Source organism: Hoplias malabaricus, chromosome 11 (assembly GCF_029633855.1).
Source record: "Hoplias malabaricus isolate fHopMal1 chromosome 11, fHopMal1.hap1, whole genome shotgun sequence".
Taxonomy (NCBI): domain Eukaryota; kingdom Metazoa; phylum Chordata; class Actinopteri; order Characiformes; family Erythrinidae; genus Hoplias; species Hoplias malabaricus.
Window position 1 is genome coordinate 23,955,931 of NC_089810.1, and position 13,098 is coordinate 23,969,028.

Genomic DNA, 13,098 nt, shown 5'->3' on the forward strand with positions numbered 1-13,098 from the left:
AACCAATAGTGAATGTCAAGTGTCACCTTGTTAACATGTCTGTGTGGTGTCATGTGTAAGAAAACATGTCATGTGTGAAATAAGCAGTGAGTGTTAGGGTATAAACATTTCTGCTTTAAAACCAAAATCTCAAACAGACGGATTAGGACAGCTAGGGCTTTTTAGGTCATAAAGCTAAGGAACCAATCCCAATTGTGTTATTTTTTAAAGCTGAGGTCTAGTTGTTAGGAATTTAACTGAGGACAACCCTCCTGTCAGAAAAAAGGTCCTGTAATGGTACAGGTTTGTTCACTAAAGGTATAGATGGAGTTAATTTCCCTTTAAAGATACAACAGCGGCATAGTCCATTTGGGTTCAGATAGTTTTCTCCAGAAGCAAAGGATAATATATGTAAATTTATTGTAATATTATTTTATAACAGAAATATTTTAAATACAAAACCAAAATCTATATTTAATATACAGTTGGGTACAGTCATGGTCCCAAACTAAAAGTTCTGAAGATGTTTTTTGAGAGGGTACCTGGAAAAGGTACAACTACTCTAGGAGTGCAGGAAGCTAACAGTCAAATCAAGCATTCATTTATTTTCTGTGGATGGGACCAATTAAAAATAAATTAATAATTAATAAACAAATACCACCATTCATACTTATAGATACATCTATAATTTTGAATATATATTTTTATATATGTTATTTTATACAAGTAATTTATTTCGGGATCAATTAATAACGTCAATGGACGTCCAAAATACGTCTAATAGTCGTCTTTTCAATGTCTGTGTTTGGACGTCTTTTCAACTTTCATTTTCAACCTTAAGAGAACGTTGTTTAGACGGCAGTCATTACGTTATTTCAACGTTGAATCAACAGCTAATTGTTTACTGGGATAGGTGGAGGCATAACCAGAATCAGTTGTAAGAAATGGAAAATTTGTTTGTAGAGCTTGTAATTTTCAAACAGGTAGCTACCACTGTAGGAGATTAGGAGACATGTTTACTAATGATGTAGTAATGAATATATTTGTAATTTTGGCTGAAGTGTCATTTCATAACGTCTCCATCCATCAGAGAATTTGTTATATAACTGCAATACAACTGCTGTTTACTACCAGTTCTTCTATAAAGCACACATATTTTATACTACAGATCTTGCTGGGATAGCCAGTGATCATTTTACTTATAATTCAATTTAGTGAGCTCTTGTGTTTTCAAGTGGGCTGCCCATATCAACCCTATGTTTAACCCATCCTGTTCACAAAACCGACACTTAAGGGCATCCATTTGATGAGCCAACAATTTACTAGTGGACAACACTTCTCCGTACCCAGCTTGGCCGCTCATCATATGGGTCCCATGTAGCTGCGTTGCATGAGACAGTATTCATTTTTGTTTATTGTGGAAAAAAACAGGCATTAAAACTTGTGAAGTGGCAATTTTATGTTGAATCAAAACTGCCGTTAATGCCACAATATAAAAAAGAACACAAGAGGGCGACAGAGGTATATTTATTTCCTTTTTACAACATGATAATTACTAGAACATTCTGTAGAAGTCTCCAAATAAATAACGTATAAAACATATAACATAGATTTTACTCAACTTTCAAAAACTTACGGCACATAATATAATTTTGGCACAAGCTGACGTCTGGATTAAGCCTACATCAAAAGGCATAGCTAAGGCAATAGGTTTAGAGAAATTTGCTGACTAAGCCAGCAGTCAGCAATACATCTGCATGCAATTTATATACATATAGAAAAGAAACTCGACCAGTCCCTTATATCAGCTTTACAGCAACATTCTCACTAATAATTCTACACTGTCTTGGCACGCAGCATTGGGACCTTTCATAAAAACACCACAGTCCTTTTGGTCTTCTGGCACTGAAATGAAATGGTACAGTTTGCTACAGGCATGAATGCTTCTCATTAGAAGTAGAAAAATATTACAGCAGAAAGCACTGATGCTCACTTTCAAAATGATCCCATACATATGTGCGCTTATATTTGAACACTGCTTAAAAACAGAAAAAGCAGTCTCTTTTCCTTGGAGAAGTACTTCAGAATGGGTGGATGGAGGGATGAAGGAATGGCTGGTTGCATGGCTTGCACGTTGGAAAGCAGCTAGTCTGTGAGTCTGTATTAAATACTGTGGGTGCTAGTGGTCTTTGGTGGTTTCAGTCACCAGCAAGGACCTTTGTGTAAAATATTACAACGAGGAGCAGGACGAAGGCAGGCCAAGCACATCACCTTATTCTTGGTGACACACCCAAACCAAAAAATACATGCACAAACGGGTCCACTCAAGTTGGCTGAGGTGTTGTTCCGTTCCTTTTTCTCCAGTGGAGGATGTTGCAGTCTGGTTGGAGATAAAGAGAAATAGCACTGTAAAGATAATGGTACAAATCGAACATAAAAAGTCATGATGTCATTTTAAAAATGAGAATGTGCAATAAATTTTTTATGGACATATGATTTTATTCCATGGAAAGTTGGTAATTTTTTTAATTGCACCATCTGTCACAATGCAGACAGCACCAATATACACTGCACATAATCACATATAATCTCCAAAATTAATATCCAATTTGTCCATTATGTATCATTCTGCTCTGAATTCATCTGAAAATTAATTGCACATCTATAAATGGGGTAGGTTTAAATCTAAAAAACACTTTTGATAGCTGATAGCCCGATAGCTTGTAGATTAATGGTGATACATCCCAAACCCACCACCCCCAAAATGAGTAATGAGTGAGATAGTCTTGACCTGCAATGGATCCTTATAATTTTCTTATAGATTCATTTGTGGATAGTACTGTAGACTACATTCAAAAGCTAATTACATGGTGATCACTGTCTGTGGTCAGCCTCAGACGTCACCCGTCAATGTGCACAGCATGTTTTGGAAGGAGCATAGCCAGAAGGTGCTAAATCAGTTGTGACTGGCCAGTGGAGGCATGGGGGGTCTGACACCTCCACACACACTGCCTGAATCACATACCACCGAAATCAGATACCGGCAAGATCAGACACACTCGTCGTGCCTGTCATGGAAGAAACAAAGTTGACTCAATCCCCCCAGTTTGTGTTCCCGCTCGTGCAGCTCTATGGTGGTTAGCCACAGACTAGCAAGTTGAACACCGAGGGCCTGTGGTTTTGTCCTACCATGTTGCAAACACTGACCAACCTGAGCAAAACAACAAGTCCTTAAGACATAGTGGAAGTACCCGTCTCATAAGAGCTTGCTCATATTCCTCAAGAGACTTGTTATTTTATTTTGAACTATTGTACACATGTGGGCAAACTCAGCAGAGTGACATTAACTAATCACATTTTTTATGGCCAAGCAATCAGACCTCAATTATTTTCACTTCATTTCTCAATTTGTAGGTGCAAACCTAAAATTTCAAATCAACAACACACTCTTTTTCTGTCAAACCAGTTTAGCAAGATTTTACATAAATGACGAGTGTTGGAGTTTAGAACAAAACAACTTAGAAAATGTTGTTGCTAGTGTAATATGATATACAAATACATTGCAGATAGATGCAACAGGATATTCTGCTTGTGTGATGCAACTACTTCTCTAATTTAATGCCGTGTGAAGAAGCAAAATGTTTGTACGGGTAGCCAAAGAGTTATGTTCATGTTAGACCATGTGCCAAAATAATAATAAAAAAATTATAAGGATTTGAAAAATAGAATCTAATGTGTTTAATTTAATATAAAAATGATTTTGTTCTCTTATTTGGTGAGGCCACTCAAATTAAATACACAGAAAATAAATTTCACTTACAGTCATCATCGGCTCCCTCTCTTTGGAAGCAGGGTCTGAAAAGGCAGTGCATAGTCCTATAACAGTTGTCCAGTAAGGATTTAGGCGTGACTGATCTCCATCCTTTATAGTTGGGGTCTTTTAGGCGTTCCAAAATGTTCCAAATGCTTTCTGGAAAATCATCCTCCTGAAGCTATATCAAACACACAATATCAAAGTATATGTTTTACAAAGAAAATCAGCTTCACAGGTGAAGACAAAGTAGCACTTATTACATGGTTACATTGTTACTACTGGAACAAATGCTGGATCCCTAAATGTGTTTGCATAAGGGACAACATTGTGTGCTAAGGAAAGAGGACAAATCTCAATACGAGTAATGACCTGAGAGGTCATAAATGTTCTGGTCACAAAATGAGCCCAAAGACAAGAGAATAAAAAGCTGTATTATGAGTGAGCAGAGGCAGTGGGAGGCATGAATGATTCAAAAGTTTGAGGCAGCTGTTTAAGAGGTGGTGGACACAGGCTGGCTTTGTCCTTACGTTGTCTATGAGCAGCTGCTCGGACATCTTGAAGAGTTCCTCGAGATTTGTCAGGTATCTAGTTCGTGTTGGGTGTCTCTCTGGCAGAACCCTCAAAATCTTCTTTATGCTGGACATAGCCACATCGAGCCACAACTTCTGCAGATATTTGATGTCTGAGGGATCAGATTCATTCATCTATAACACAGAGAGAGAGGGAGATGAGATTGCATACAGGATGCGGCATGGCTAAGGAAAATGGGGAACAGTCCGGGAAATCAAAACAACCCAGAGAGAAACATGAGGCAAGAATGGCTGAATGAATGAATAAGTACCACCTAAAGAGGAAAGGAGCGATTACACAGAAAAGAAAATCAAACTAAGTGTGGGAGGATATGGGAGAGATTGTGGGATTAAGGCATAGTGCTACAGTGAGTCACAGAGTTTAGGAACAGGAGCAGTGGGACAGTTACTCACCAGCCTGCTGATGTTGCGCAATCTGAAGACCTCCTCATAATGCACTTGAATGGTGTAGTTTATTGGGAAGTTCTGCTTCTAAAAATGTAAAAAATTACATTGTGTAAATAGACATTAATTTCAGCTTCAGTCCCATTACTCAGAAGAACTAGCAATTTCTGAAATGTAAATAGCTGTTGTTTATATTTTAATGTTTATATTTTTTATTGTCTTTTATACCATTAATACGTTTGTGTCAATGGTTATATACAGACATTAGTATGAAATCATTCATTGTCTGTCAGCGCTTATCCAGTTCAGGGTCGCAGTGGGTCCAGTGTCTACCTGGAATCATTAGGCACAAGGCAGGAACACACCCTCAAGGGGGTGCCAGTCCTTCACAGGGTAACACACATTCACACCTACGGACACTTCTGAATCACCAATCCACCAACGTGTGTTTGCGGATCAGGGGAGGAAACCAGAGCACCCAGAGGTAACCCACGCGCACACAAGAAAAACACACCAAACTCCTCACCCAGTCACCCAGAGCAGGACTTGAACAACCTCAAACTCCAGGGCCCTATCTGCTACATACTATCTGCTGCACCACTGTGCCGCCCATTTAAAGTTATTAAAAAAAAATAGCAAAGTTATATTTGTCTTTCTTTCTTAACCTTTAAAATATAGTTCCAAAATACAGCACCAAAATTACTTTCAGTATTGTTATAAGTAATATAACATTGTTGTGATTCTGCACAGAGGAGTTATGCATTAGTGTGTTTTAACAGATTAAAAAGGAATCAATACGTATACAGTACTATTAAAACTATGCAGTAAATCCTTGTAAACAAGACTAAATACTTAATTTGCGAAATCTGCAGTTGTTCCATGTTGGAAAATGAAAAATATTCATATTTATCAATACGACCAGTTGTTCACATAATTTTTCATAATATTTGAGAATAAATTAGTAACTTATTAGAATAAACTCAATATTTTGAAAATAAACTCACTGTAAACTACCTGACTGCATGGCAGTTTTGAGTAGAATGGTCTGTGAAAATGCAGTCATGCAACGTACATGTAGGTTTCCTTTTGTGCATGTGTGAGCATGTGGGGAGACCTACTTCTTGTGAAAAAGCACAGATATGAAATATCCAAAAACTGGATAAATCTAAACTAAAATTTAATTATACATGATTTACTGAATGTTACCCACCAAGGATAACAAAAACAAAATTGGTCAAAAAATTTGATACATTAATAAAGGATATAAAAATCCATAATATGGAAGAACCAGGTTTTCCTGTTTTTCATCCATTTATTTATAGTCTGTAACAGCTTATTCATTTCGCAATGTGTCCAGATCTTAACCAGAATCACTGGGTGCAATGCAGGAAGGAAGCCTGGAATGGGCAGCAGTCCATCAAAGAGCAACACACATTCACTCACACTCACACACAGGGACTCTGGAGCAGCGTGACAGATTTTCCAAATCAACTGTTATCAGTATTTTCATAATATCAGAATGTCTGATGTTTTTTCTCAAAATATTTGTTCTTGAAATATAATGACTATATTGTGGCACGGTGGCACAATCGGTAGTGTCGCTGCCATATAGTTCCCGGGCCCTCGGCTTGTGGGTTCAAACCCTGCCTCAGGTGACTGTCTGTGAGGAGTTTGGTGTGCTGTCCGCATCTTTTTCCTATGGGTGCTCCATTTTTCTCCCAGTGTCCAAAAGCACATTTTCATAGGTGGACTGGCTACTCAAAAAGTGTCCATAGATGTGAATGTGTGAGCATGTGTTGCCCTGGATAAGTGTTTACAGACAATGAATGAATATAAAGACATTATTCTCAAAATCTTTTTTTAACTATTAGAAATGTTATGTTATGTTATGTTATGTTAAATATTATATAGAAATGGCAAAAAATTAGGCTTTGTAGCATCACTGTTTCCAAAACACAAAGTACTTTTATAGCTGTAATGTTATTTAATGTTTCACAAGGCACTAAATGTCAAAATGCTTTACCATATATCGTCTCCTTAATGTGGAGTTAAGCTCCTCCTTAATTGATTTCAGAGCTTTGCATTTGTCTTCCGCAGAGGCCACCCACACTGGTAATAAGCATATTAGACCTAGAGGAACAGGGACATACAACAATACATAAACATAAACATAAACATAAACACAGTGCAAATAACTCAGCACTACTGTACGAAATTACTCTTTACACAAGAAAATGAGTAACACTGTCTCCAGACTGGCACACAGTCAGTTTATATAATACAGTCACAGAATATCCATTAATCCTTGCTTGGTATTGGCCCTGTCCCAGCAGATGACTAATACTGCCGGAGTTCTAGTAGCAGAGCAATTAAGTTCTGTCAGGTATCTGAAAGTAACGCTGAATTTATTGGAGGACTCTCCCTTTACAAACTTATTATATGCTCCAGTTGTCACTTGTCAAACCAAGTGACCTCAAAGAACACACGGCTGGATTGAGTTACTCATTTCCTAAGATGCTTCTCATTCCTTCTAATACAAGACAAGGTTTGTAATAAGTGCTTTTTTTGCTGCTAGTCACTTCAAACCCTGTGGAAAAAAAGTACACAAGGGAAGGTGGCAGAGAGGTTAAGGAGACAAAGGTGATCGCTGAACTCTGACTTCAGATCAAAGTAATGGAAAATAAAAGCCGGAGCAGTAAATTCAGGTGTAATATCTCATTAAAGGGCCAGTGACTCTTTTGTCACAGCAGATGAAGAATAAAATGTGAAAGATAAGAGCTGTCTTGCAAAGTTACCATCAAAACCACAAAGCCACTTTTGGCCTTACAAAGAAAAACGACCTGTTTCAGCAAAACACAGAGGTAGAACCATTGCCAAGTACATATTATCCACTCAGAAAATTGACAAAAATATTGCATTTCCTCCAGAGCCCTTCCAAAGTCTAGATATCACTTCTCCTCCCTGCAATAAGGAAAACAAGACCCAAAATAAATCAAACCCTGAATAAACACTTACAAGCCATAATGCCACAATACAATAACCTCTGCTGCATTGCCACACTATAATTCATGTGTGGTCAGAGGTACATTGCATAAGGTGGTCAAACAGGGCTTAAGGAAAGTTTTTTTCTCATGAAGACTCCTGCTGAGAACAGGATTGAGGCCATGGTGATTAGAGCCTGTGTCTATTTTAACAGAGCAGGTTTGAGAGTTAAAGATAAGCGATTGTGACTGCTCAGCCCAAGGCTAAGAAAGAAATGATGGAGAGAGAGAGAGAGATAGTCACACAGTTGCAGTAAGGAAGAGAGAGCAAGGGAGAGAAAGTGTGAGAGTGAAAGAGAGACAAAGGAAGAGGGAGAAACTACAGCTGGATGTCACTGCCATTTGTCGTGGTGTGGCTGGCCCCTGCGGTAGACCTGCAATGCAGCTGGTTTGCAGAGAGACGGACAGTCAGCAAAGTCCCACAGCTCATACAAAACACAGCCTATACAAAACACTTCAGAGGGTGGCTGGAATTTGTTCAGCCACAAGACCCTAGTCTATAAACAGGTACGGAACATGCAAGCCTCACACGCTTCTTTCTGAACTCTGTCCCCATTTGCTTACTCTCTTTTTTAATCCTCCTCACTGCCCTCGCACTTACGTTAGACATCCATCCGTCTCTTCAGTACAGGAAGTGGTTAGATAAAAAAAATTCTACAGAAGGAGGATTACACACATAAGCTTGTCTCAAAAACACTTATGTTACGTGAGCACATCAAGAACTTCAGCTTCAGCATGAAAGTTAGCCAATAACTGTGTAAACCACAGAAGCTCCCCAAGATCTATTTTGCAAACCACACATGCATCACACTCTGTCTCTCTTGTTCTCTTGCTAACAAGCTTCCTACTGAGTAAAATAAGCATTTAATTGCTGATGGACTCCATCTGTCTGAATATGACATTCTCAAAAAGGCCTACTGTCTTACTTCAGGAATCCTTCTATCTTGTTCTCCAGAGTATTATTACAGTCATTCCACTGTATTTTACATTTACATTTTAAATTTGGATACAGGCAAATGTCCCCTCAGAGGGATGACATCTCTTTCAGTTATGTGCTCTGTCCTTTCTTTTACAGTAACATTCAGAAGAACTCCCAGCATCTGCATAATCTGGTGCTGGTCTCTAGGCATAAAGTAGACTTTGCCAAAACAGATCATTTAAGGTCAGAATGACACGTGACCCCTCTTAATTCTCAAGCTCAACCCAACTCCAGGGCCCTTACTTACCCAGAAGCCCCCAGAGGAGCCAGCTCTCAGAGCGAACCATGTTTCTTCTGCTGAGGCCCTGGACTGACAGGCACAGACTCTTCCAGAAATCAGACGAGTCCTCGTGCACGTTCAGCCTAAAAGCACAAACACACTGTCAGCCCAAGCACACAATATCATCCCCCTGCTTCAGGAAATCCTGCTCTTATTAAATTCTTAACAATCTTTTGTATCCCTGTTATTCATTTCCTAAAAACCTCTTTGGGTTAATTTATATCATTATGGCACACATCTTATATTGTTTGGAAAATTACCAAAGGAGTTTTGACCCATAGAAGTGGTTCAGAGTTACTTTAAATAAAACCTTACAACATAAACTTAAGAGATAAACTGATGTTTACTGGAATTTACTGTTTTGGAGACAACCATTATAAGGTCCTTTTACAAAAAAAAAAAAAAATCAAAATGTTTGTCCTATGGTATCACCCCAAAGAAGGCACTCTGGCATCTTTATTTTTAAGAGTGAACACTGAAAACAAGGCAAACTTAGTCATTATTACATTAAAGGTATGAGATCGGGTTAAGTTTTAATACATATCTTTGCTTACACCACCCCTACTTTTAATTCAAATGTATGTATTTTTCAGCGTTTCTTTACACTGGGTGAAAATTTGTTCAAGAATGAAAATGACAGAAATCCTCCACAGTGTCTCTTCATGAATATATTTAAATTAAGTGACACTGTTAATATTATACATTTAAAGTTCAGGAAACATTTGCTGTCTCCTGTCAAATTCATTTTTTGGAAATGACACGATTTCATTTTGTGCAAGAGGGTTGAAGCATGAGTGATGAGGCACAAATGAGCTCTGAGCTAAATGTACAGCTCAGAGATAAAATCATTGAACAAATTAATCTGACCGGGGTCTCCTCAGATGTTGTTGTTGAAGACATGGCCACCAAGGATGTGTCTTTTTTTAGAGCCAAAAATAAAAATTTAAGCTCAATAACAACTGGATTAAAAAAATGATAATAATTTATTGTGACAGCTCTTGGAGCTCTCCTGGAGGCGCTCCTTCTCAGACAAAACAGCATGCTTAAATTGGTTATTTAGTGGCCACTCTTTCTGAGAGAGTGCACAAACACAGCCCCTCACATCAACAGCACTTCCACTGACAGCAAATGTAATTGGCATTATGTTCAGAACAGTGGCCTGGTCCAGGGTATGAGTTAAAGGACCCTGAATGATATATGATAAATATGCATACTACATAGCAACAGGTCTTGTTCTATGTGTGTAATGTTTTTATGTTTAATTTAACTAAACCTACCTTACCCCACCCACACAGTCAAAATACTGATAAAAAAACTACATCCCCAATCCATCTAACCAGACCCTCACCATTTTTGGTGAGATTTAATGCTATCCTGGCTAATGCACAGGGCCAGATGTTTTTTCCCCTCAGCCACCATAATCTCATTTAAGAGAACAAAAAATAACAATACTTCCTGCCTGACACTGACTAACACCATGGTCCATGGAGAATTTCTCTGACTGTGCTCTTGTCTGAGATTCAGAAATAACAGAAACCTTGAACCAAACATTATATCCAGTTTTCTAGCTGAAAGTCATTAACACTCAATTTTTCCATTTCAGAACTTACCAGCCTCAGTCCACTCTCCCGGTAAAAGGCAGGGTCTGGCCAATTCTTGTGGACTTTCTCAAACAGAAGTGACCGTGATGATGAATTAGCTGGTTCTGCTGAAAAATAAAAAGTATAAAACATAAGTCGTGAATCTTTACAATGAGAATTTCATAATTATCAAAAATCTTATTATTAAGAGAAAGCAAGCTCTAAATTAGAAATACAGTGTTTCTATTTTGAGATTGAAGATGATGAATATGAGATAGTAAACATTTGTATGAAAAACTATTATGGAGCTAGTACGTCATCATTATACAGCAGCAAGTCATAAATAAGAGAACATTCCTCTGAGCAAGCAGATCACAAATATGAGATAATAGTCTATTATTATAAGAGAGTAAGTCATAAACCTGGAATACTAAATCATTATAAAACAGCAAGTGATAAATAAGAGCTCTTCAGTAATAGCATATAATAAACATTTTTTCTTAATAATCGAGGTACAATAATGAGGTACAATATTACTATTTTGCAAATTGGGATCAAAAATATGATATACTAATTCATTATTATAAAAAAAATCATTATTATTATGAGATACTATAGCGAGTCATAAATATGAGAACAGTACTATGAGCAAGCAGATCACAAATTAAATATTAGTTCATTATTATTATCATAATCATACATAAACATGAGATTTCTTTATGCGATTACAAATAATAAACATACAGTAGAAATACTTAGTAATTGGTAATAATCAGTCACGGTTAAGAGTAAGATTCTCGTTTAAGAACGTCAGCCACGAAAACGAATCAAACCCAACGTGGAATGGAATAAATCGCGTTGCGCAATGTGGGCGCAGCCAGGTAAAATCCACGCCAAAATACGATTTCTGGCAGCGAAAGCGGGAAAAACAACTGCGTACCGCGCATAATTCCAAAAGGGTGCAAAGCTACAGAGCAGTACCTGCGCAACACCTGCGCAGCGCGAGAGAACATTCCTACCGACCTGTGGTTTGGACTCGCGCGAGGAAATCTGGACCCTGGAGGCGCAGACGCTGGCGAGGGGCTGCTCTCCTGGAGCCGAGAGATGTGAAGGTGTAGAAAGTGGGGTGTTTTTAAAGTCGAGACGAGTCTCTCTGGAAACTCCCGAGCCGCTCTTCAACTGACCCCTCCGCGCGCACAGAGGTCTTCAGCCTTTAGACCCTCCTCTTTCTGCCGCTTGTACAAGCTGCGCAACCAGGCTATATGAAAAGCGAGCGAGAGAGAGAGAGAGAAAGAGAGAGAGAGAGCGAGTGTTACTTTCACTTTCGAACAGGTTTTAACCCCTCAATCTCCACTTGCAAACTCATGTGACCATTAATCATCACAAACCACGCCAGCACTCTGTCCTGTTCAAAGCTCCACTGAAGGCACAAGCAATATACAAACATAAAGAATAATAAAATAGAACTATAAAAGGAGTATAACTGTAATATAATATACTGTAATATACTGTTATAAAAGCTATGAATGTCCCCTCTCAGTATTGGACATCCTTTCTCTACTGAATAAAACATTGTCATATTTTATTTAAACATTTTACCATAGTCTTACTGCACTTTACTTTCTATAAGTTTTAATACAATGTCAATTTATTTATTTATTTGTTTGTTTGTTTTTTGTTTGTTTGTTTGTTTGTTTTATCTCTTATGACACCTAATTTTTTCCCTAGGCTTTTTTTAACAGATGTCCCAAGGATTGAATGACAGCTTAGATGTTGGAATGTTACTCAGTTATGGCTGCTATTCACTGGGTGAAAGCTGTCATTTTTATTGCTCTTCCTCACTCAGGGTGCTGGAAGTGACTCAAGCTAATTTTTTCCTGAGCTTTATCAAGGGAACTAGAACTGTGTATCCCAAGAATTAAGGTGGTCTTCCTTACTTCAGACTGGAGTATCATCTTTCTTTATCCTTTTAAATCATGTTTATTTTTATTTGTTTATTTGATAACATTTTTATATTTTTTTCATTAATTTCTCACACATCTTTATTTTTGGTATTTTATCATTTGTAAAGCACTTTGAATTACCACAGTGTATGAAAGGTGCTATATAAATAATAAAGGCGACACATGAAAAAATGCCTTGTTCAGTGCATTAGCACATTCATTTTGGTTTACTGGAGCCCATCAATTCACACTGTGAAATAAAACAACCCAGTCAGTTTTTTTTGTGGACTGCCTAAATGAAAATACTGTGATAAAATAAGCCATTCTGGTTTTGCACTGCATCTTAGTGCAAACACTTTAAAATTATTGTTCTTGTCTAAGTCTCTCCAGTCACAGTACTGGACCCATGTTTATGTTGGAGAACAAGGCATGTTTAAACAGAGCAAAACCAACACAACAGATATGGTGATATAAAAGCACTAAATAGGCATAAAATGAGAATGAATAA

General features: G+C 37.8%; 1 protein-coding gene across 2 annotated transcripts; it reads right to left on the reverse strand.

The window, feature by feature from the left end:
* Positions 1-1,501: 1,501 nt before the first annotated feature.
* Positions 1,502-11,876, reverse strand: il34 (interleukin 34). Of its 2 annotated transcripts, none has more exons than XM_066685467.1 (8): positions 11,671-11,876; positions 10,678-10,772; positions 9,035-9,150; positions 6,791-6,897; positions 4,777-4,854; positions 4,321-4,497; positions 3,800-3,971; positions 1,502-2,359 (listed from the first exon to the last, which is right to left on the reverse strand). In XM_066685467.1, exons 3-8 carry the CDS (start codon positions 9,072-9,074, stop codon positions 2,304-2,306), a joined length of 630 nt encoding a protein of 209 aa, XP_066541564.1. In that variant the 5' UTR covers positions 9,075-9,150; positions 10,678-10,772; positions 11,671-11,876; the 3' UTR covers positions 1,502-2,303. The 2 variants fall into 2 exon arrangements, with proteins under 2 accessions (XP_066541564.1, XP_066541563.1); XM_066685466.1 differs by having other exon boundaries at positions 10,678-10,775.
* Positions 11,877-13,098: the final 1,222 nt, after the last annotated feature.

Bases quoted from the DNA above. Each gene is read 5' to 3' on its own strand.
- il34 (XM_066685467.1), bottom strand. From the start codon at position 9,074: ATGGTTCGCTCTGAGAGCTGGCTCCTCTGGGGGCTTCTGG. The intron at 6,898-9,034 runs GTAAGTAAGGGC...CTGTTCCTCTAG, and splicing joins GCTCCTCTGGGGGCTTCTGG to GTCTAATATGCTTATTACCA. The intron at 4,498-4,776 runs GTGAGTAACTGT...TCTGTGTTATAG, and splicing joins TGCGCAACATCAGCAGGCTG to ATGAATGAATCTGATCCCTC.